The sequence below is a fragment of the Microtus pennsylvanicus genome, chromosome 8 (genome assembly GCF_037038515.1).
Source record: "Microtus pennsylvanicus isolate mMicPen1 chromosome 8, mMicPen1.hap1, whole genome shotgun sequence".
Classification (NCBI taxonomy): Eukaryota; Metazoa; Chordata; class Mammalia; order Rodentia; family Cricetidae; genus Microtus; species Microtus pennsylvanicus.
Window position 1 is genome coordinate 12592842 of NC_134586.1, and position 24312 is coordinate 12617153.

At 44.8% G+C, this 24312-nt stretch overlaps 1 protein-coding gene across 3 annotated transcripts in view; it reads right to left on the bottom strand.

Annotated features, from left to right (window-relative positions):
• Nucleotides 1-12881: 12881 nt before the first annotated feature.
• Nucleotides 12882-24312, bottom strand: part of Ptpro (protein tyrosine phosphatase receptor type O) — a 209350-nt gene continuing 197919 nt past the window's right edge. For all 3 annotated transcript variants that reach the window (XM_075982462.1, XM_075982463.1, XM_075982464.1), the window contains 4 exons: nucleotides 24097-24251; nucleotides 21399-21534; nucleotides 15021-15141; nucleotides 12882-14003 (listed from right to left, as the gene is read on the bottom strand). In XM_075982462.1, the coding sequence (XP_075838577.1) occupies nucleotides 15037-15141; nucleotides 21399-21534; nucleotides 24097-24251 (396 nt within the window). In that variant the 3' untranslated portion in view covers nucleotides 12882-14003; nucleotides 15021-15036. The remainder of the gene's footprint in view (nucleotides 14004-15020; nucleotides 15142-21398; nucleotides 21535-24096; nucleotides 24252-24312) is intronic.

Genomic DNA, 24312 nt, shown 5'->3' on the forward strand with positions numbered 1-24312 from the left:
TCTTTTAGCAGCTGTTGTTCCTTTCTCAGCAAACAATTTAAAGACAACACAATAATATACAGTATTCAGAATTTCTATATATTTTTCATCTTTGTGTGGCTTTTTTTAAAACTGTCTATTTTTATCTTTTTAATTTTAGATTATTTGAGACAGGGTTTCTCTGTGTATCTTTGACTGTCCTTGAACTCACTCTGTAGACCAGATTGGCCTCAAACTCATAGAAATCTGCCTGCCTCTGCCTCCCAAGAACTGAGATCGAAGGTGTGTGCCACCACACCCAACTACTCTCTTTCTTTTTTAAAAAGGACTTTATACTTTTTCTTTTCTCTTCCAAGCCTACATATATTTTTAAACACACTGTAAACAATTTACAGGTTTTTTTCTGAATCTGTCTTTACTGTATATATCTATCTTTTTCTGAACACATGAATTTTTAATCTGCTAAACAATATGGCTAGTGATATAACTGTGGCTTTGGCAGCTGGCTCCACCCCTATTCCTTAGCTTTTTGAGTTTAGATTCATGGTGGAGGTCCTGGTGGGAGTCACATTTATTACTACAACTCTGTGGTCCATGCTACCACCACAAAGCATGATGCCAGCTGCTCATAACACCATTTAAGTGTTTGGTGGTAGGCCTCTTAAAAGAACTGCAAGGTTTTTGCTGCTAATGCTGCGTCAGGAAGCCTCTCTTAAAGGAGCCACATCTCTTCTCACCGCCAGCAAACAGAGCCTACCAGAGAAAAGACGGTTACCAAGAAGCTTTGCTTGATTCTGTTCTTGTCTGTCTAGAATTCTTTTTTAAAAACTTTCTCAGGCTTTATGTGGAAATTAGTTCCAAACATTTGGGCACCATTTGTAGATGGAAGTTTCTGCCCTGCCTGGCCCTGCAGTTGTTCAGTCCCAAAGAAACACACAGAGGCTTACATTAATTACAAACTGTTTGGCCTATTAGCTCAGCCTTATTAGTAACTAGCTCATGTAATTTAAATTAACCCATAATTCTTGTCTATGTTTAGCCACATGGCTTGGTGCTTTTTCTTAGTAAGGTATTCTCATTGTGCTTCCTCTGCATCTGGTTGGTGACTGTATCTCTGCCTTTTCTCTTCCCAGAATTCTCTTATTCTGGTCACTCTGTCTATTCTTCCTGCCTGGCTACTGACCCATCAGCCTTTTATTAAAGCAATATGAGTAACAAATCTTTACAGTGTCCAAGAGCATTATCCCACAGCACGTTTCTCTTAATCTTGGTTCCCACACCCTTTTCTTTGCTTTCAGAGTCTATTTGTACAGCACTGTCTCCTGGGAATTGAGTGCAGGAGATACGTCAGAGCTCAAGGCTCTGTGTCACGGAATGTTTTCATCAAGGAGTAGGGCATGCTTAGCCAAAGGAAGAACAACTTCTCATACAAAAAATGTTGAGATTTATTTCAGCACATTTGTGAATGATTTGGAAAATGAAGAATCCAGTAAACTTTGGATAAAGCAAATAATTTCCAAGAACTATACAAGTAGTGAATTACTAAGAATTACACTTTGCCTAATTGGAAAATGGTCTGGCCACCAGTTGCCCTGAGATAATTTGGGCCTTGAGCCTGGACTTCTGGATGTACTGCCATGCTTTAGAAGTGTAATATGCTACCTGTCCAATGGGCAAAAGTCGGCGACTTGTACTGGGACTCTCTAAGAGCCAAGGTGCTTTCCAAGGAGACTGAGGTATCAGGCCTTTAGACTGCAGCTGGGAGGAGATGAACCAGTGAGCCAGGTCTTCCACAAGGCCCAGAGGCCCCTGCTTTAGACTGATGTTAGCGTTCCTCCTTGCTTTCTATGTAGTTCTAGACACTAGGACCAGTTGTGCCGCTTTCTGGGTGGCTGAGTAGCAAAGTCCAGGAACAATATTTCCCTGATACTTGGCTATATACTAGACTCCAGTTACCCTGATATCTGTTATTACTATCTCAACAATGAGCTATAGGTTCTGCAGTCAATACAACAAAAAAAAAAAAACCAAAATGCACTCTGTGCATGTCCTTGCCATTCTCTGTCTGTTTTTCTCTATGTGTCTCTGTCTCTCTGACTCTCCCTCTCTACATTTACATGCACACACAGACACACACACAGAAAGTGAAAATGTCCAGGTTGTTCTGTTTCTCAGTTTCATTGTTCCCTGCTCTGATCTGGTATAGTAAACTAAGTCTCCCTGTCCTGCCATTTATTCTTATCAATCAGGGCATTAACTGTATTCATGTTTGCTGATATTTTAATACATATTCCCACTTTATAAATGAGCAAATTAAAATTCCAGTAAGCTAAATAGCTTATTTAAAATAAAGTCCTCCAGAAAGAAGAGCAGCTTAATTTGAGCTTAAGCTGGATGCCTGTTCAACATGCAGACCTTCTATTTGGAGTCAGACCAATGTATAAAATGTCCTTCTTCTTAGGAAAGAACCTTGCTGTGTAGCCCTGGGACTCACATTGCCCTGACTGAGCTTGAACTCATGGTAATCCTCCTGCCTAGCCTCTCGAGTACTGGAATTGGAAGCGTGCACCACCAAACTGGCTGAAAATATACTATTGAATGGAGTTCTGTGGGGAAACTCATGTCTCTTTTGGAAGCCATGTTTGAAAACCTGTGGTTACTTCGTTCCTCTCCTCATAAGGCCCTCACAATTGAATTTTCAAATAGAGATGGTGTTCATTGTTTGGTGGAATATCAGCTACTTTTTAAAATCAATGATATAACAATATTGATGTAACAAAATAACCTAACAAAAGCAACTTGTATTGGTTTGAATGAGAATGTCAGCCATAGACTCATACATTTGAACACTCGTTCCCCAGATGGTGACACATTTGGGGATGTTATGGGGAGGTTTGGCCTTGCTAGAGGAAGTGTGTCACTGGTGGCTGGGCTTTGGGAGTTCATGCCTTATTCCATTTCTTCCCTACCCATCCTCCTATCCTTTCATCCTCCCTTCCTTTCCCTCCTTCTCTGTGCATTTGTTTAGTATATGTGGTTGAAGATATGATCCTTCAGGGCTTCCTTCTCCAGTCACCTGCTTGCTGCCTTGCCTCCTCTGCCATTATGGACTTCCCAAAGTAAACTAATTCTCCTTTAGTTGCCTTGGTCATGGTGTATTATCAAAGCAACAGAAAAGTAATTAATATATAACTTAAGGACAGGGGTGTGTTTTGACTCTCAGTTTGAAGGGATACAGTCCTTCATGGTGAGGAAGGCAAGGCTGCGGGAGCCTCAGGCAGCTGATACATTGTCCCCAAGTGAGAAAACAGCTGGAGAGTTGTTCAGCTCACACACACCCCTTTTTTTTGTTTTTCCTTTTATTCACTCCAGGATTCTGGCCCATGAGATGACACCACCGACATTCACAGTGGCTCTTCTTACTACGAACACCTCTAAGGCACATCTAGAGGCCTTAAATGTGTGTCTCCTAGATGATTTTAAGTCTGATCAGTTGACGGTGACAATTAATGATCACATTAGGCAATAGTGAGGCCAGGAAACCCAGTTCTGAGTCTTAGCCATCCTTTCCCGTCTTCAGGGATTGTCAGCCGGTTGAAAACCCTGTTTTTGTTCAGAGAGAAGAATTATCTTTCGTGCTTGATCCACACTCCTTTATTAAAGTATGCACGACATACCATGCCAGTAATCAGGACCGACATGAGCTGATTTGCTCCGTCTTCCCCGCGACGGGACAGATAAGCATTTGCTGTGATAGACGCTGTGAGGCTGTTTATCCTGTAAACGCAATGTGAGGGTCCTGCCCAGCTCCTAGGAGGCAGGGAGCTGGCAGAAGGATGGATTAAACTTTCATGAGGGAGGTGAGCAGAGCTATTCGACCTCAGGCTCAGGCAAGGCTGCGGCTGTTTCCTGGCTCATAAAACTCAGCCGGTGCAAAGTGAGAAGTCGAGGCTCATTAATAACCCAGTACCCTGTAGTCAATACACGAGAGGGGAGTCGACACCGGGAAAACAGTGTGAGGATGTTTATTACCTCATCTCCAGAACCAGTCCACCATAGGACAGGATTCAGATGTTTGGATAACTCATTAATCTTGCGGCTGTAAAAAATATAAAATAAAATAAAGCATGGTGGAATGACTGTTGTTGTTTTATGCTTGGGTGGTGGAACGGTGGGATTTATGGAACACAAACGGAGACAGCTCCTTTTTCCAATTGCCCGCTTGCTTCCAACTTCTTGCAGCCTGTGTTCAACGGACTTTCCCATACACATAGGCGGCATGGTACAGACAGGACCTTTGACTCGTGGGGTTGCCTACACCAAGTCCAGCAGGGTTTAGCAGGGAGAGGGGAGGTTGTTACTGCCTGGGAAACAGACCCAGTAGATGGGTATGCTTGCAGTAGATTTGCCTGTGAGGAGCTGATAGGGCAGGCAGTCTGTGGGGCACTTTCACCCAGTAGATGTCAGGGCAGAAGAAGCAGGATACCTTCATGGACTCAACATACTGAGGAATAGCATCACGTATTTGGTTCTGTACTCTCTACGGTCAATTTCATGTTTTACTGCAGTTCCTGAAAGGAGATATATATTTGTGTGTGTGTGTGTGTGTGTGTGTGTGTGTGTGTGTGTGTGTGTGTGCCCACGCGCACACTCACACGCGTGGGCTTGGAGAATGCAGGTGACTTCTGTGACTTCCAAAGGGCTCTGTGACTCCACAGACTGAGCTTCTCAGTTACCCAGTGTTGCACCCCCAAACCACCAGGCACTGTGCCCAGGGCTTTCCATTTAATCCTCCACACAAGGCCATAGAGGAAGCTTTTAGTATTCCTGTTACTAAACAAGGAAGCTGGCTCAGAGGAGGATTAAGTGACATTCACAAATGGTGCCTGCTTACCCCAAGCCTCAACTCTTATCCTGACCCAGGCGTGTTTACAGAGTAGGGCTGTACACATCGGCTTCCTCTTCTGGAAGCAGTGAGCTTTGTTAGCTAGCCCGTTTCGATTCATTTATTTGTTCTTTGACACGAGGCCTCATGGAGCCCAGATTGGCCTTGAACTTACTGTGTAAAGGGGATGAACTTAAACGTCTTATCCTCCTGTTTCTAGTTCCTGAGTCCTAGGATCACAGGCATATGTCACCCCATCTGGACTATATGGTGCTGGGGATCAAACCCGGAGTTTCATCCATGCTAGGCTAGTAAGCTTTTAAAAAGAATTGTGGTGTTGACACAGTGAATCCACACAAATGATTTGCACAACCAGAGTGTAGACCAGGTCCCAGCATTGCTTTGTGGGAAACATTTCCCATATGTGTTGCGTGGACTGAGCACACTGGACGCATGTTGGGCAGTGTGTGCTACCAGAGAATTAAAGTTCAAAGCCAAGCCTGGGTGATGCTTTGGCCCCACACGTCTATAATTTATATCCCAAGGCCCACGACTGTGAGGGATATTGCCCTGTAGGACAAGAGCTTATCTATTTCAGGTATTGGGTGCTTTTGTTTATTTATTGATTTTTTTAAATCAATCTATTAAAGAAGTTCTGGATGACTCTTGGAGACTGTAGGAGGTTAGCGTAAACTGAAATCACGTGATTATTGTAAATGAATCCAGGAATTGTTTTTAGACTCATATGATGTTTTTAAATTTTGTGTGGTGGCTAAACATGCCCACACTCTAAGTTCATACGTTGAAACCACCCCCAATGTTATAGGATTAGGATTTGGGGCTTTGGGAAGTAGCTATGTCATGAGAGCCCTTAGTATGAGGATTATTGCCACTATAAAACGACCCCAGACAGCTCTCACTTGCTATGCCTGGTGAAGATAAAGCAAGAAGCCAGTAAATGGTTCTCACTGGAACTGATCGTCATGGCGCTCTCACTCCGCGTGTCAGCCAGCAGTCTGTGAGAAGTGGAACCCTGTACCTCCTGAGCTGCTCAGTGCAGGCTGCCGTGTTACAGCATCCTGAGTTGTGAGAAGTGGAACCCTGTACCTCCTGAGCTGCTCAGTGCAGGTTGTCCTATTACAGCATCCTGAGTTGTGAGAAGTGGAACCCTGTACCTCCTGAGCTGCTCAGTGCAGGTTGTCCTATTACAGCATCCTGAGTTGTGAGAAGTGGAACCCTGTACCTCCTGAGCTGCTCAGTGCAGGTTGTCCTATTACAGCATCCTGAGTTGTGAGAAGTGGAACCCTGTACCTCCTGAGCTGCTCAGTGCAGGTTGTCCTATTACAGCATCCTGAGTTGTGAGAAGTGGAACCCTGTACTTCCATAGCTGCTCAGTGCAGGTTGTCGTATTACAGCATCCTGAGTTGTGAGAAGTGGAACCCTGTACCTTCTGAGCTGCTCAGTGCAGGTTGTCCTATTACAGCATCCTGAGTTGTGAGAAGTGGAACCCTGTACCTCCTGAGCTGCTCAGTGCAGGTTCCCTTGTTACAGCATCCTGAGTTGTGAGAAGTGGAACCCTGTACCTCCTGAGCTGCTCAGTGCAGGTTGCCGTGTTACAGCATCCTGAGTTGTGAGAAGTGGAACCCTGTACCTCCTGAGCTGCTCAGTGCAGGCTGCCTTGTTACAGCATCCTGAGTTAGCAATGACACACTGAGGCAAGTTCTGTCACCCTGACACCTCATCGATCCCACAACAGAGCCAGCGGAGCCTTCCCACCCACAGTAACCATTTTTCATTACACGGCTAGCCGCTCACATGGTGCTTGCCAGACTTCCAGTTAAAGGCAGTAGAATAAAGTGTGACTGGGGACACCAAGAAGCCCTTCTAAGACCACTATTTTTTATATTTGTTTCTTAAGATGGTGTGCTTTTTAATTTTTCCATTTAGAATATTTTGGGAATTCCATACATTGTGTTTTAATCACATTCAACACCTCCCCAAACTCCTCACAGATCCCCACCCAGTTCCATATCCACCAACTTTGTGTCCTCATTGTAAAGCTTATTTTTAATTTTGTGTTTATGTGTGGGTATGTGCACATGACTGCACTGCCCACAGAGACCAGAAGAGGGCGCCAGCTCCCCTGGAGCTGGAGTTATAGGTTATTGTGAGCCACCTGATGTGGGTGCTCAGAACCAAACCGAGGTCCTCATAAAGAGCATTAGAGGCTCTTCCTGCTGAGCCCTCGCCACTCCATGCTTCCTATTGTGACAGAGGCAACGGGTACAACTTCTACTTTAAATAGCACTTAGGACTTTCTGAGTGTTCTTAGAACCGAAGAAAGATTTTGCATCCTCTGGCCGTGAGCTCCTACACTGGGCTGGAACTCCCTTACCAGAAAAGTTACGACCCAGCAGTCTGGGCTACTGCACACTGCCTGACATGTTAAAAGTTCATGGCTTCCTTTGTGTTTGGGGCTTCCAACACAAAATCAGTCTGAAGTGCAGTGACCCAGGAGTCTGAACCAAAGCCAACAACAGCCTTATGTACATTCTCCAGGGTCTCCTGGGAGTTTTGACTTTGTGAGAAGATTTAGAAAGCAGCACAAAAATTAAGAGAGTTAATCTGGAGGAGGGTGGTTTCTGGTCTTTCCCTCCATCCTTGGTAAGTATCATGGGTTTGCATTGCATGGCTGTTTCATCTGCCTTTTCAGAATTTTATTGTTTATACATCATTGTCCTGAAAAATGAAAACTGTACTATTAGTTGATGCCATGCAAATGAAGTGCTGGTTGCTTGCTGCGCATGACAACCGACAATCTTAATGACCACGCGGCTGGCAGCATCTCAATGACACATAGGCAAGTAGGTGTCCTTAGTCCACGTTGTGACTCAGGGATCCAGGAATCTTCCCATTGGTCAGAAGCCAGTCACATGACCCCAGCTGAGCTGCAGGGGCCATTTTGTACCTGTAGTTATAATAAATACTTCAGATGCTACGGAGTGGCCCAAGATCCAGAGTCATCTGGAGAGACCTGAAGAGGAGTGGTCTCTTTAGGTTAATAAGATTCAGGGGTAGGAGCAGGGTGGGTCTGGCCACCCACTTGGGTCCCTATGTCTGGATATTTGCTGAATGCAGAGGTGACATGTGTCATGTGTGTGGCTGACCATGACTGCACTCTTTAAGACTTCAATGTGTGAGTGTAGTTTTTTATTTTATTTTTTACTGACTTTTCCAGGAACTAAACAAACCCACTGCTTCCCTGGAACCCACGCTAGATGCTGTGTGTTTTTATCCTGGCATCAATAACACATGAGGTCCTTGTTTTCTCCTTTGTTTTTCCATGGTAGAGTGTAAACTCCCTAAAGCAGGGACCTTGCAGCATCTGTCTCCTGAACCACAGCCCTTTCCTTAGTCCCAGGAATGGCATGGGCCACGGATAAATGATGCTGTGTTTTGAATAAGGAATGTCTCCTGTAGGCTCATGGATTTGAACACCTGTCCTCAGTGGGTTTTTGGGAATTTATGGAAACTTTAGGAGGTGTAGCCTTGCTGGAGGAAGCACATCACTGGGGGTAGATTTTGATGTTTTATGGCCTCTTCTACTTCTTGTTCTCTCTTTCTGCTGCTTCCTGTGTGGGGGTGAGATGTGATCTCTCTGCTTCCTGACTGCCAGGCCATGCCTTCCCTGCCATCACGGACTCTTCTGTCCCTCTAGAGAAGTAAGCTAAAATGCACTTTTTTCTCTCCTACGTGAGGTCCTGTCCAGTGAGGGACTCCTGGTGTGGGAGGTCCTTCTGTCTATGTGCTGCTTTTATTGGTTAATAAATAAAGAACTGCTTTGAGCCTATGGCAGGGAAGAACAGAACTATGCAGGAAAAGCTAGGCTGTATGCTGGGAGAAAGAAGGGCAGAGTCAGAGAGAAGTGATGGAGCAGCAGGAGACAGACGCTGGGAACTTTAGTAAGCCACAGCCACGTGGCAATATACAGGTTAATAGAAATGGGTAAAATTAATATGAGTTATCCTGTAAGAATCTAGAACTAATGGGCCAAACAGTAATTTAATTAATACAGTTTCTGTGTGGTTATTTCTGATCTAAGCTAGCCAGGCAGCTGGGAACCAACAGGTGGTCCCTTCTTCAACAGACTCCAAGGGACAGGGAGGAAGGACTAAGAGGCCAAAGGTCCTGCAGAAACACACGGGAATGTGTGCAGACTGTGGACAGAGGCCAGGTCACAACCTCACATGTTGACTCAGGTCTCATTTACTGGTACCCCGCACACCACACACTGGACTAGAGCGGAGGACACATCACTGAGTCAGACAAACAGGTCCTTGCTCCGGGAATTGCACCATCAGCAGGAAGGTTCTTGTTTAATCACAGTGACAGAGAAGGAAACTGGAACAAATGCCCAACTCTTTTTCAAGTGGAAAAGTTGTCCTATATTATTACCTGGAGATGAAACTAGTAATTTTGCCCGATTAGAGTTTTTATAGGTGTCGGGTGTGACGGGGAAGCAGTGGTGGGGAAAATGGCTCTGAGGGTGGACAGAGCTGGGTTAGATTCTTAGGTTTTTCTCTTCACAGTCCAGCATGTGCTGTAATTTAGCTGGCACGGCCTCTTGATCCAGTTGCTTCTCAATTTCAGCATGTGGAAAGTGGACGTTCTACCGCGAGAATGTCAGTTGGAAGTTAATAAACTATGATATAAAAGGTTTAGTAATAAACTATGATATAAGGGGTTTAGCACTTGAGAAAGAAGCCATCCTTGTCCTGAGGGTCAAGTGTAAATGTTGTATCCATCCTGCCTGAGAGCATCCTGTGGCCTATTCAAAGCATCTGTGTGAAGCTGCTTGTACCCTGAACCTACCTGCCCAGTTACAAGGTGAGAACTGAGGCCTAGGCAGAAGAAAACATGAAAGAAAACAGACAAGGGCTGACTTGATCCTCCCAAAAACAAGTCCAAATTCCAAACCAATTTTTAGGATCCGGTAACTGTTTCCTTGTGCTGATGCAGTGTACTACGTAAGTTGTCAGAAAATCTTTTCTTGATTGGACATTTTCCTCATGGACATGGGTCACTGAACTGAAGATGACTGTAATGCTTAGCTTTGAGAATAAGAGAGGCTTTGATAGGCTGTCTTGTGATAAGCCCCTCACTGACTCTAAAAACAAAGGTCCTCCTCTTCTTCACGGCTGCAATTTCTCTCCTGGGCACCCACCACAGTCGGCTGAAAACCAGCAGTGAGTGTCTCCATTTCTCTGTGTTATGTTTTGATCCTCCGTAACCCATTTGGCCAAGATGTATATCATATTTGGTCCTGGGCATGGTTCCTGATTCTGCGCCCCGTGCCAAGCACCAGGCTGGAGATCTGTGAGCTGGGAAATGGGCCAGGTATTTGAAGTACATTGCATCAGACATTCCCCGGGGTGCAAAGGAAGGCCTCCTTGCTAGAGAGCAGGGGGAATTCTGCCCTCAGAGATCGGACTCAGTAATTTTAACTCCTTGGAGAAAGGCCAATCCTCCAGCCAGCAGATATCATGTGGCCTGTAGAAAATTTAGACACAAAGCTTCTGGCTCTTGCTTTTTATGTGGACACTACAGCCTGTTCTGAAAGCTATGTTGCCCTCGGGGGGACAGCTTTAAGAATGTATTATAAAATCCAACATTAAAAGCATCTTAGTGGATTTCCTCACTCACAAGACATGTAAATGTTTAAGAATAATATTGTGTTTCTTTGCAGTGAGACAATGAAGAAGAGTCCAGATTACAGAGCTGTCAAAAAGCCCCACTTCTTATTTTCTTTTCAGTTTACATATAATCATACATTTTCCAGTGATGGATGGATAGATTTGTGTTAATATTACATTTGTAAGTCAGACTTTGGGGTAGTTTATGAACTAACTTTGTAACCTGTCTTTTTCAACTCCAAAGTAGACAAATGGTTTGTAATTCTACCCTCCCTAGCTCTTTCTGTGTGTTGCACAGGTGCCTGTGAACTGTGTTTGCTAGTCTGTGTGCTTATTCAATACAAGGCCTCACTCAAATGATTTTTTTAAATAACTAGCAGTGTATAATCTAATCAGTCTTTATGAATACAAAATTGGGAGTCAAATACTGGGGCAAGAACCTGAAAAATCAGAGAACATGGTAGGAGCCACTGTCACTTCCTACTGCTACAGTTCCTCCATCCAAAATGGCGGAGATCCTGTCTCAGCCCCGCCTTACCACTTCCTGTCCCTCTCTCTAAAGTCCTCCAAACCTCTATGGTAGGCTAGTGGCTAGTTCCGCCCTCTGACTCAAAGCAAGCTTTATTTGTCAGAACACAATCAAAATATCGCACAACCAAAGAGGCCCTGGAAACCTCACTTCTGAATGATAAAGGCAGGGTGAGTGGGGTTTGAAACAGAACTGTGTGGAGCGGCCTCAGGGCACACCAGAGAATCTTTGGGGGATTCACCCCTTTTGAGAATTTGTACAGCCGTGGAACTATGGTGCAGTTATTAGCATTTTACAGTGTGCTAACTGAAGTTCAACAAATCCACAGTGAGAAGGAAAAGCTGACCCCTTTGCTAGCTGGACATCTTTCCTACCCTGAAGTTGAGAACCTGAGGGGCACCAGGGGGCAGAGTGATGAGAACAGAGATGGAAAGAATGATCTGGAAACTTGCCTCTGTGTGAGCTCTCTGCAGTCTCGACTCTGTGTCTGCAATGCAAGTTTTAGTGTCTTCTTTTCTTTCTCCGAGGAAGCTGGCCTAAGCCACTAGATCCTTCCTGTGAAGGGGTGCTCAAGAACATGAAAGATGTATGAAGTGCTTGCTTTCAAAGGCTGTCATGGTCCAGGCTATGGAGTCTATGTAAGTGCCTTTGTCACCATGAGAGGGCCACATCTCAGCAGCTCTCCCGTGGTTACACAGATCCACCTCTGACCTCTGTGTCAGGTTCTAAGGATGTCACACAGATGCTTGCTACCTTTCTTTAACTCTGTTCATTTTGGAGAATGGCATGGTGCATTATAAAATGTCCAGGAGGGGGGAAGAGCAGAGTGAGAGGAGGAGGAGGCAGCAGGAAGGTGTGGGGAAGGAGAGCCAAGTAGGCGAAAAAACTGGCATTCCCTATGAAGTCCCACCTGCCAGTCTGCAGGGTACGGATATATCCTGCCATCCCCCTGCCAGGCAAAGAGGCTTACTGTCCTGAAATATCAGGCCAAGGTCTGTTGTGTCCAAGACTCGACAGTCGTAAGAGTCAGTGGGAGTGTGAGCTGTTCATTTGGTACCCTTTAACTGTCATGAAAGTCAATGACAAAGCACTAAACTGACCTTATGAAGTTTCTGGAAGAGGACTGGAGGAATCTCAGCTGTTAAGAGTATGTACTCTTCCTGCATAGGACCTGAGTTTGGTCCCCAACAGCCGTGTCAGATGGCTCACAATTGCCTAGGACTCCAAAGCTAGGAGATCTGACACCCTCTTCTGGACTCCATGGGTACTGCACCCACATATGCATATACCTATCCACACAGAGAGTTACACATAATGAAAAACGAAGTAAACCCTGGGGATAAAAGAAGATAATTGGACATGGAGGGAAACCTGAAGTGGGGGCCAAATATCAGACTAACAAGCGGGCTCCCGACAATCAACATTACTACAGAGAAGCAGCTGATTGTATCACTTTCAATTAAAATGTTGACCTCTATGTCTAGAAGAATGATTGTCAATCTTCCTAATGCTACAACCTTTAATACAGTTCCTCATGTTGTGATGACTCCCAACCATTAAATTATTTCATAGCTACTTCATAACTGTAATTTTGCTGCCATTATGAATTGTAATGTAAATATCTGGTATACAGGATATCTGATTTGCAGCCCCTGGGAATGGACCATTTGACCCCCAAGGGGGTCGAGACCCACAGGTTGAGAACCTCTGACCTAGTACATCACCTCATCTATCCTTGGGAAGTGGCACAAAATAGCAGTTTCTCACAGTGCCCGCGATGTTCATGTCGACAACATTCATGGTCACAACACACAATCATGTATTTTAATCATACAAAATCCAAAGAATTAAATGCCACTAGCTACACCAATGAAAATGAATCTGACAACAGAAAAGAAAAGAAACCCAAGAGGAATCTTCTGTCGGAATCCATACAGACGCTCTATGATATTCGTAAGGGTTGGTGTCCAGTAACTGTCCTAGCATGCTGAGTTGGTTGTCATAACTTCTGATTTCCCATCTCTTCTGGGTTGGGAAAGAAAGTGCATTTTTACAGCCTATCGCTTTAGAGAAACTGCTCTTGTGTACATGGGTGGGCAGAACAATAAATGGCGAGGCACCAAGACAAGCTCAGACAGCAGCGGAGCTCAGAGTCAGACGCAAAACTGCGGAATCAGCTCTGGCTGTTTGAAAAGGACCATGACATTAGTTCAAAAGGGATGGGGAAGAAACTCCCAACTGTCAACAAGGAAGAAACCCACTGGGAACTACGACAAGTCAGACAAATAATTTTTTTTTCCTACTCTACTTTGAAACAGGTTTTCGTATTTGCAATAGGAAAAGAAAAGCTGGCTGATGGGTGTGGGTGGACCCTTTCTTCCCATCTGCCCACCCATTCCTGATCCCGTAGCTTCAAGGTTGGAGCGTGGGTCATTCTCGCTCATTTTCTTTGAAGTAGATTTATCGCTTCTTCCTGTGTGGCTGTGCCTCTTCAGTAGTGAGGTATACCTCTGTAGTAAAGTTGGTTCTCTCCAGGGCTGTGGCATTGATCAATGATGTGGGCAGATAACAATTCAACGTTCTGATAAAATCACAATTATACAAAAATTATTGCACTTAAAAAAATCAGCCCAGCCCAAGCAGCAAAGGGCCAACTAAACTGTCAGGTAGCGCTGCGCTCCCTGCCCTTTGCGGAGCGTTTTGACCTTCCTGGAATCCTAGCGAATTTGGTCCATCAGACGTCCAGAAGTAAAGATTCCAAAAGATACCATAAGCTCCTTAAGGCTAAGTCTGGATTCTAGGAGGGAGATCACCTCCTTGGCCATGTACTTACTACACAGCAGGGACTCAATTTAGGTAAAGAGCCCCTGCGAAAACTCTGGAAGCTAGAGAGCATGGGTAGATACCATGTCCTCACCTGAGGATGAGAGAAAAATGGTTAGCAATCTGATACATTAACAACCTCCTCCAAATGTCACCTTACTATACACACACACACACACACACACACACGACTCGGGGGGGGGGGCTGAATTTATCTGTGTATCTTTTGGGGACTTGTCCTTTCCCCGGCCTGAATACTTTCTCTCCATTCACACATCTGTCTCTTAACTTTCCTGGTGCTCCATCCTCAGCTGGCCCATGATGCTCTGATTTTTCCTTGGTGGATAGAGAGGTACCAGGATGATACTATCCTACCACAGTGAAACAGCACATGTTCCGATCCTTCTGTATTTCTCCAGTCATGTTCTACTGCCCCCTCTCACTCCATCAATGACCCCTGTGCCTTTCTAGTGACTAAAATACTGCTCTGTTACTGATAAACATAGAGGCTACTCGTTACTTTAGCCAGATCGGATCTTGAGGTCAAAATGTGAGTGCACCCCATTGAACATGTCACTAATGTTTCAGTGACCTCCCCAATAGCTGCTCACACAATGAGTGAAATCTAGGAAATTTTAGAAACCATAATCCTTAGGCTCTGTGGTCAATATTGCCTTTCTTTTGGGGGAGTATCCATTACATTTCAAACTCTTTTGGGGTCCTCACCCCAGCTCATAATTCTTGTAATCAACACAACATTTGCACAGCTGTCTGGGTAGAGTCAAAAAGCACTGTCTCTAAGTGGCAGAGAGAAAACCAGTATCAGAACGATGAAAGGTTTTGGGCGGAGAGAAAACTAACCATGGATGTCAGAGGTTTCCTCTGCCACTGTGACCTCAAGGGGGCATTGAAGTTTCTCTGTGTGACACAAAATATGCAGTGGGTGTTTGTGACTCCCTGTGACCACTCCTGGGCACCTCAGAGTCAAACAGGAAGGCTGTTGTGAAGTGGGTGTTTGTGACTCCCTGTGACCACGCCTGTGCACCTCAGAGTCAAACAGGAAGGCTGTTGTGAAGTCAGAATCACACAAGCCCTTTTGTACTCTACTTACGGCTCTGGATCCAGAACTAGGACTTGCTGACGTTTTCATAGATGACATCGCTGATGCAGAACTGTTGCTTCTTCCTCAGCCACATCAGCTGCACACACTGATGGATAAAGATGTACTGCTCCTAGGAGAGACCACAGAGGCAGGCCTCAGAGTGGAGCATGTGTGGGGAGGAGGCACCCGTGCAGGCGGCATGATGGTCAGGATCTGGGGCAGAGGGAAACCACTTGCATGTCTTTACGGAGACAACGCTGTAACTTGAAAACCCAAGGTATTGAACTTTAAAGGTATTTTATCAGTGGTAGATCCTAGAATGTCACTTCCCACGTGTGTGTATTTGTGTGTACATCTGTGTACATGTCCTTGTGTGTGCATTTACATGAACACATGTGTGGGGGCCAGAGGTCAGCATCAAACATCTTCCTCTATTATTCTCCACCTTATTTTTATAGCACAAATTTCCTCACTGAACCTGGTGCTTATTTGGCAAGACCAGTTGCTAGCAAGCTCCAAGGGTCCTCTGTCTCTGTCTCCCGGCACTAGGAATATAGGCTACTGTCCTGATGACCTGCTTCTAATTTGGGTGCTAGGGACCCAAACTCAGTCCCCTATGCCTGCACAGAAAGTCCTGTACCCACTGGGCTGTCAGCTCTGATGCCCCATATAGCAGAATGTATGTCATGTCTTTTTCTAGCTTTATTGAGGAATGGTAAGTAATATGTGGGTAAGCTATAAAACATGATCTGATGCACACAGGGAGATGGTTATCAGACATGTCAGTGAATGGTGGCCATTCTCCTTTCTGGTGATGAGAGTACTTCCAGAACTTCTCTCTCAACAAATTTCAGGTACCCAGCCCCAGCTTTCTAAGGTGAAGTTGCTGCATGGTACAGTGCTGAAGGCCATGACATGTGGCTAAAGAATTCCCACCTCTTTGTACATTAGCACAAACTCTAGAAGTATAAATTAGGCAATGAACATGAAGAGGGAAAGAGGGGTTAATTCCTTTCTGATTATATTACAAAAAAAGATCCTAAAATTGAAAGCAATAGGGAAAATACAAAGAAGTTTCAAGCTTCTCTATGTTACAAATGGCAAAGGGGAGAAGCATATTGGAAGAAAGATGCTTTCAATGTTACTCCACAGCGGAAAAGAGTTAGCTTTTGTTGGACGGTCTCACAGATCAGGAACACCTACAGATAAACAATCACTATCTACAACATGCCCGGGAAGGAGAAACTGTCTTGTATTCCTAATTTGTGTCCATGTTTATTAGGGAGTTTTAAAGCAAGTAGAAGGAATATTAAGATATGTGCAAATGGTGGCCGAGTAGTTGTGTGGGGTGGCACATGGCAGTCATTCCAGCTGCAGGGAGGAGGCTGAGGCAGGAGGAACAAGAGTTGGATGTCAGCATTGGCTGTACAATGAAACTCTGTCTCAAAAAGCAGAGTTCAAGTAGGGAAAAATGTAAATCAAAATGTTTATTTTCACATATGAACAGCACAGCTAAAGAAGGGGAAAAGAACACATAGTAATAATTTTGAGCTTATTAAGGTAGTCATCATTTCTTACTGTTGGAGAGGTAAATTAATAAATGGTGTGGGCACAGATAATAGTATAAAGTAGCAAAAGCTGAAGTTAATGCTCAATAGATCATGTGCTTTTTAAACAGACACAGACAATAGGAAAATGCAGAAAAATATTCAATGTTCTACAAATAAGAAAGCAATCTAAAGAAACATTCGTCTTTGAAATGGAGTGTAAGAGCTTTGGGTAGTTTGAGATATATGTGTATGCGTGTATATTAATATACTATGTGAAAATTCAGTGTGAAAGAAAGGCACACATGTATGTAACACATAAACACAAATGCATGTATGTATGTATGTAACATACATGACTGAAAGCTGAGATAAAATCCCCTAGACATTAAGGTTAGTTATCTCTGTGCCACTAACTAAGTTGATTTGATGGTTTTTTTTTTCCTTCTTTACTACAATTGTTTCATTATAAATGGTACAATTAAACATCACCCCTAAATAATCCAGCCAAGAGTGTAGTAATAAGGGCGCTGCGGGGCTGCGTCCCCAGTACCCCAGCTGCCTGCTCGGCTAGCTTATGCCCCGAAATAATTACACAGACACTGTATTCTTTTAATCATTGCTTGGTCCATTTCTATCTAGCCTCTTCTAGGCTAACTCTCGCACCTGGACTAGCCCATTTCTTATCATCTGTGTAGCACCGGTCTTACCGGGAAGATTCTAGCTACATCCATCCTGGGTCAGAGCTTCATGGCGTGCGTCTTCCCGGGAGCTGGGAGCATGGTGTCTCCCTGAGGTGTCTGCTCCCGAGAGGAGAGCTGTGGAGTCTGAGCTCACTTCTTCTTCCTCCCAGCGTTCTGTTCTGTTTACTCCACCTACCTATGTTCTAACCAATAAAATGGGCCAAGGCAGTTCCTTTGTTAGCCAATGACCTTCTTCCATCATAAGAGGGCCACAGGATTTTAAATGGTCTCATGTAAACAACTTAACACAAAAGATAAAAAGAAATGCTTCAAGCCCCAGCAGGCTGGAACCTCACCTCTGTTCTGAACAAGCTTTGGAGAAAACACGTTCCTTTATGTTGTGATAACACAACCCTGAGCCTCAGCACACTGAGCCGCCCACCATGGTCCTCACACATTGCTCCATTATTTCTGGGGTTATATGAACACTGGGAACGGACAGGGTTCTGGTCTGACTCTCACTCCACAGCTGCCCACTAGCCAAACTTCGTGTCGAAAACACAAACAAACATAACACATTTTCCTCAGTGGTGCAGTCACAGGAAACTTGCCCCTGCTCCTGTAAATAATCCCTCATCCCTGCTCTAAAAAGTGCTGTGATTAGGCTCCTTGGACCCCAGGAACACACAAAGATGTGAGGAAGACTAATTGGGAAGGGCAGGGGCTCAATGGGAGTGGGACAAGGGAGTAATGGGGGTACGTGAATGCCGTCAAAATCCATTATACACACGTGTACAAATGCCATGATGAATCTCACTGTCATATATTATTCATCTAATTATTATGTATAGTTAGTATATACTAGATAAAAGAAAAATCTGAAACTCCAAACCAAGCAAAAGCAATCATCACAATGACAAAACCATAAAGCATTGGAAAAGGTAAGTAAAAGACTATTTATGGATAAATCCATAAGACCCAGAGAAAGCCAAGCTGCCCATAGTGAGGACAATCTGCTCAAAGCAAAACCCCAAATGACCTCCAGAGAGGCAATTGGAAGAAAAACAAACGAAATGTTTGCTAAGAATAGAACAGAGCGCAGGGGAAGGAAGGAGGGGGTTCCAGCCATCTGTAGGTACTGTAGTATGAATTCAAAGCACCTGTATGGATCTTGTCATCTTATATATAAGACATCTGCTATATTCTTTATGACAATGCACGAGAATTTCCAGCCGCTTTAGAGATGAGAAGTGAGAACCGGAAGCGGCGACCTGATTCGTGAAGTCCTAAAGCTGAGGCTCTGGCCCTCTCCCAGGTTCCAGCCCGGTGTTATCTCTCCACCAGGATGGAGAAGTCCTGAAGTATGCCAATCAAATGAAAATGGTCAGGACTGAAAGGTCTGGTCCAGAGAGACCCCGAGGACATGACTACTTGAGTTAGTCACTTTGGCCGTTCCAGGGGATCGCATGGTGTGTTGAAATCAAGGAGGTCAGCAGTGTGGAGAAGGTTGGAAATGAGAAGAAATGTGTTTCTCCATCCCTGGGTTGATCGTGGCCAAAAAGACCAGCGCTCAGTTGGAGACAGATTCTGTCCTCTTGATTGGCATGCTTGATTGACAAGCACAGGGAAAAATCATTTTGTTCTTTGTTCTTTACTTATTAACCAAGTAAATTAGCAGGCAGCGGGACTCAAATGTGAGTGGGCTGAAGGACAATGTGAGATAAATCCACTTAGCATTGGAAAATACAGGTTGGACCAGGGAGAACAGAGAAACAAGTAAATTAGATAAATGAACAAGATGTTCTAGATCTAACCGATAAAACAGGCATAAACACACAAGCGGACCGCGTCCATTGCTGAGGGAACTCAAGGGGAAAGCTGGGGAGTTGGAAAGGCAGGAAGCCGCAAGACCTGGGCCAGACCTGGGCCCCTTTCATGACTTTGAATCTCTCAGCAAGTTCCTGGAAGGAAAGGCACACTTTCAAACGACTGTTTTCATGGAGATGTCAACCAGAAATGAGACTGTAAAGAAGGAAGCCAGACACCTAAAACTGTGGCCAAAAATAAGGGAGAAAACAAAGCATTGTCCTAGCTGTGCGGGAAGTCAGCCCCACGGAGACTGGCCTGGCTTCGGCGATTATCATACCTGAAGACAAATAGTGGAGCAGGGAATGAGCGGGAGGAACCTTGTATAGAAAGGCAGTTTTTAAAGAAGGATAGTTGTCAAAAGTCTAAACAGTCTGTAATCAACATCTATAAAGTTAAAAGGGTATAAATGGAGGAAGTTTGTCAGATAATTCAACCAGCCAGATGCTTAAAATACGATGTCTTTTGAAATATGGGGATTTATACATATTATATAGGAATATGTTTTATGAAATGTATATTGCATATAATGGACGTGGTTTTATTGCATCCTGGGATATGTGTTTATGGAAGTTGAAAACCAAAAGTTCGGGCTCAGATCCAGCCCCCATTTCCTCCCTTCCCACCTCTCCCTTATCCTCCCACCACTTTCCCCCTTCCAACTTCAGACTCTCTTTTATTTAGACTCTCTTGAGTATAAACAATAGCGCTGCCTGTGTGCGCATGGGGGTGGGACATCTTCTGGATCCTGGGTAGCTTCCCGTGTCCTGCTTCCCTGCAGAAACCTGACTGCCTCCCCTAGAGTCACCCAGCATTTGTCCACAGCACCCCCGTGCCCACATCCCCCTCTCCACGCTGGGATTTTGTCTGGTCTGATCTTATACAGGTTGTCCTTACTGCTGCTGCAGTTCACGTTGGCACCCGCTCTGCTGTGTTCAGAAAACAATGCTTCCTTATCAGTATCTACGGCCTCTGGCTCTTGTTATCTTTCTGCCCCCTCTTTCAAGAGGAGTGCTGAGCCTCTGGAGGAAGGAGTGTGATATGGACTTCCCCTTTAAGGCTGGTCACTCAGCAGTCTCCTGTAACCTGACCAGTTGTGGGCCTGCCTGTGAGTTGCCATCTACTGCAACAAGAAGCTTCTCTGAAAGGGACAAGATCCTGCCGAGGGTCTGCTTCCTAATTGTCATTAAGGTATCTGAGTGTTAGTGGGTCATTGACCCAAACTACTGTGACCTGGGTGCAACCCGGCAACAAACACATTCGAATGACTCTGCTGAGCCTTGTTCAGACAGAGCTGGAAAGATGGGGCCAGAAGAAAAGCAAATAAAAGAAAGTTAATGTGGAACTCTGCCATTACCCTCCGGGCTATTTGAGTTATATTGCCATCTAGTGGTGCTTGGTGGAAGCTGCAGGAGGAAGAACAAGACATTAAAAGAACTGTCTGGTAAAGAGAGAGGTCTGGCTTGACCTTGTTCTATTCCTCAAGCCTTCCCCTCCCACACGCTCCTCCAGGAAATGCTCTATTGTACCCTTGAGGCCAGGGGGTGATCTTAAAGACAAGTGATTTGGATTATAAAGAAGCCTCTGTACTTGGGTATTTGCACACACACACAGAGATCCTCTCTGGCTGTCGCTGGTGGGCTGTGCAATGTGGCCCGGAGCTGTCCTTCCAGGGTGAGTCCATTCTAAGGCTTCAAGGGAATGAATGACTTGGGAAAGAAACAGGCAGAGGGAACATTGGTAAATAACCCCGGGGGAATTCTGGGGTTTAAGAGGGTGGGGCAGCGACGGTGGATTGAGACTGGCAAACCTTAAAACCAAGGGAGACAGATGCACAAATAGAACCAGGAGTTGTCATCTAAAGTGAATGGAAACAGTCACATGGAGAAAAAAACCAAAGCAGTGGAGAACTTATTGACCAGCCTGTCATCTCAGGTATAAGTCAAATGGTATCTGTCCTACAGTCTCCCTTTGGTGGCCCTTATCCAGATTGACTGCCACCTTCAGCGGGCTCCACACTACCCAAAAAGCTTTTATTCTGCTGCAGACACATCTACAGGCTCCATGTCCCTAGAAGGCAGAGGAAGCCAGAACAAGTATAGTTACTTATACACAATATCAGAGGCTAACACCTATGTATTTTGTACTGGGGTCGTCTGGAATAAACACAGCAAGAAAATGAGAAAGACAGATGTGAAATCACCCCAACAGCCCTATTAAAATATGGAGTTGGATAAGGGGGGCTTTGGGTCAAGTGCAAACTTAAGCATACATATTGCTTCAGTTCTTACCTCTGTCTGGACCATTGACATCCGGTATGACCTCATTTCCGAAACCAGTCCTAAGATGTCCACGAATTCATGGTCTCGAATGTGCTGCAAGAGCCTGTCCAGGGCAATGAAGGTTCCTGTTCGTCCCACACCGGCACTGCAAAAGAAGGTTCAGATGGCAGGTGAGTCATGGCAGGCTTCCCTGCTGTTGGAAGCCAACCGGAAATGCCTAAAGCCGCTAGCCCCGATGGGGAAAAACTCTCCTAGCACAGTGTCTTCCACTTAGCTGTGTCTTGAGAATGCAGACGTGGTTAGTGTTGCTTGGGTGTCATATTTTTTGACCATCACTGATTCTTCCTTAAAGAGGCAAGAGTTTGCACCACTTCTGCCCTGGGGTCTCTGGTTTTGGAGGAGAGTAAAGACCATTGGAGCCGATCCTCCCTCCCCCTGAGGTAGGGTTGCACAATATCAGCCTTCTGTCTCAGGAACCTGGAGACCTGCTCACAGGTTCGGTTTATATGCCCACTGCCTAACTCTAGCTTAAGGCCATAGACCTTTGTACATGTTCAGCTCCCCGTCACAGATTGTGCCTTCATTGATCTGCCCCAGGAATATGCACGAAATTCTCAGTGATCCTTTAAGTAACTGCTTTAAAGTCAAAGCTAACGCTTGAAGGCCTTCTCATGCGGTCTCCGGATCCCAGTGCTCAGAGTGTGGTTAGATGTGGACCGCTATTGCCAGCTCTCCACACAGGCTCCACCTCTCCATGTCAAAGCCAGCTCTCTTCTCTTCTTCCCATCACCCAGAGGGCTGAAGGCTCTGAACTCTAAATCACACTCACATTGTGGACAAAGAATCGGCCAAAGCCAATTTACATGTGGGATTTGCTAGAGGAAAAAACCAAAACTAAAAGCCTCAAGTTCAGAGTTCAATTTGCTTTTTTTATTAGATAATTCTTCTCTCCCGGGGCTTCTCAGAGGAAATGATCTTCCACTAAGTATGCCCCTGTCAAGTCCCACCCCGAACAGCACCTCCTGGTAGCTGTGGAAGGAGTGTGTGCCTTTGACCCCACAGCTGCAAGCCGCGAGAGAATTGTTTGGAGAATAATCTCATTTTTCAGCGGCCTGCTTTGAAACTGAGAAAGTCTATGGTGGGCAGATGAGAAGGACTGGGTCCTCCTTCAATGGCAACTTAGCGGCTCACCAGCACTGCTGATCCTGAACATTTACACACTTAACACACACACACACCACAGCAGAACACACATACATACACACAGCATCAACATGGCTTATAGAGACAAGGAAGTAGATCCCAGGTTAGCCATGTATTTGCTCTTGATGGACTTGTTGCTAATGCCTGCCCTGATATCCCTACCCTACTTCTGCCTCTTTGAGTCTGCCCAACAGTTTTATGACATTTTGTCATGAGGATAAATTTCGTGTTCACTAGTGGGAAGGCAAGGTTTACACTAGAGGTAACACTTCGTATAAAGAATTAGTATGAATTGTGATTTGAAGTAATGTTAGAAGTCGTTCATCCCATTTTACTTTTGCTTCTGAAATTCCAGACGCAATTTTAAAGTGCAACCATATTTATCAGCATACCGAATACTTTTATGTTTTCTTTCCCGCTGCTTTCTCTTAAGTCTGTTTAGACTGTTCTGAGTCATGAGAAGCTTTGTAGAATTTGACCTGAGATTTAGTGTGCTACATTCACTCTAGAGTTCAGTGGTGATGTCACATGGTATTTGGCCTTTGGAGACCGATATGTGGAGATTTGAATTGTAATTTTTTGCTCTGGTTGAGTGAACTTTTGTAAATCTTTGCATCTCTCTGTTCTCATGTTCTTTTGCTCTTAAAATTGGGATAATAACATCTATTTTAAGCTGAGCATCGTGGCACATGCCTATAATTCCAGGACACAAAAAGCTGAGACAGGAGAATGACTGCAAGGCTAGTCTGGGCTAAAGAGTGAGTTTAATGCTAGATAGGGCTACAAAGTAAGATTCTATCTCATAAAAATCAAATTAAAAAAATATTTCCCACAGTCTATAAAAATAAATGAACCACATGATAAGGAAGCAGTAAATACAGTAAGACAACTAGACACGGACTCAAAAATCATAATTAATTTATATAAAGAAAACCATGGTATATATGATGGTTAACATTTTCAAGTTAACAGGACCCAGATTCACCTAGGACAGTGGTTCTCAACCTTGCTAATGCTGCAACCCTTTAATACAGTTGCTCATGTTGCAATGATCCCCAACCCTAAAATTATTTCCATTACTACTTCGTAACTGCAATTAGTCCAAATGTAAATATCTGATTTGCAGGATATCTGATATGTAATCTCTGTGAAAAGGGTTGTTCAACCCCCAAAGGGGTCACAATCCACAGACTGAGAACCACTGGCCTAGAGACAAGTGCCTTGCCTGGCTGTGAGCAAGTTTCTAGACAGGTTGACTAGGGTAAGAAGCCCAACCTGAAGGCAGGCAACACCATTGCACAGGCTGTGGCCCCTGCTTGAATAAAGAAGAGAATGCCGGCCACTGCCAGTATTCATCTCTCTGCTTCACGACAGTGGCTGCCTTAAGTCCTCACCGTCATGATGTCCCACCAAGACAGACTGAACCCTTGAACTAAGTCAACTTTCTTAAGTGGTCATTGTCAGCGAGACAGGTAACTAACAGTAAATGCCAGATGAAGCTTACCTGCAGTGGATGATCATGGGCCCTTTGCTCTTGGTGGCTTGCTGTCGGACCATGAATACAAACTGCAGGATGCTCTCGGCCGCATTTGCTGGAGGCACACCGTGGTCAGGCCAGGCCGTGTAGTTGAAATGCATGACGTCCTGTGCCTCGTCAGCCTGTAGGGGAGAAACGCCAAAGACCATGGATTAGTCTCTAGATCTGGCATGGCCTGAGCCA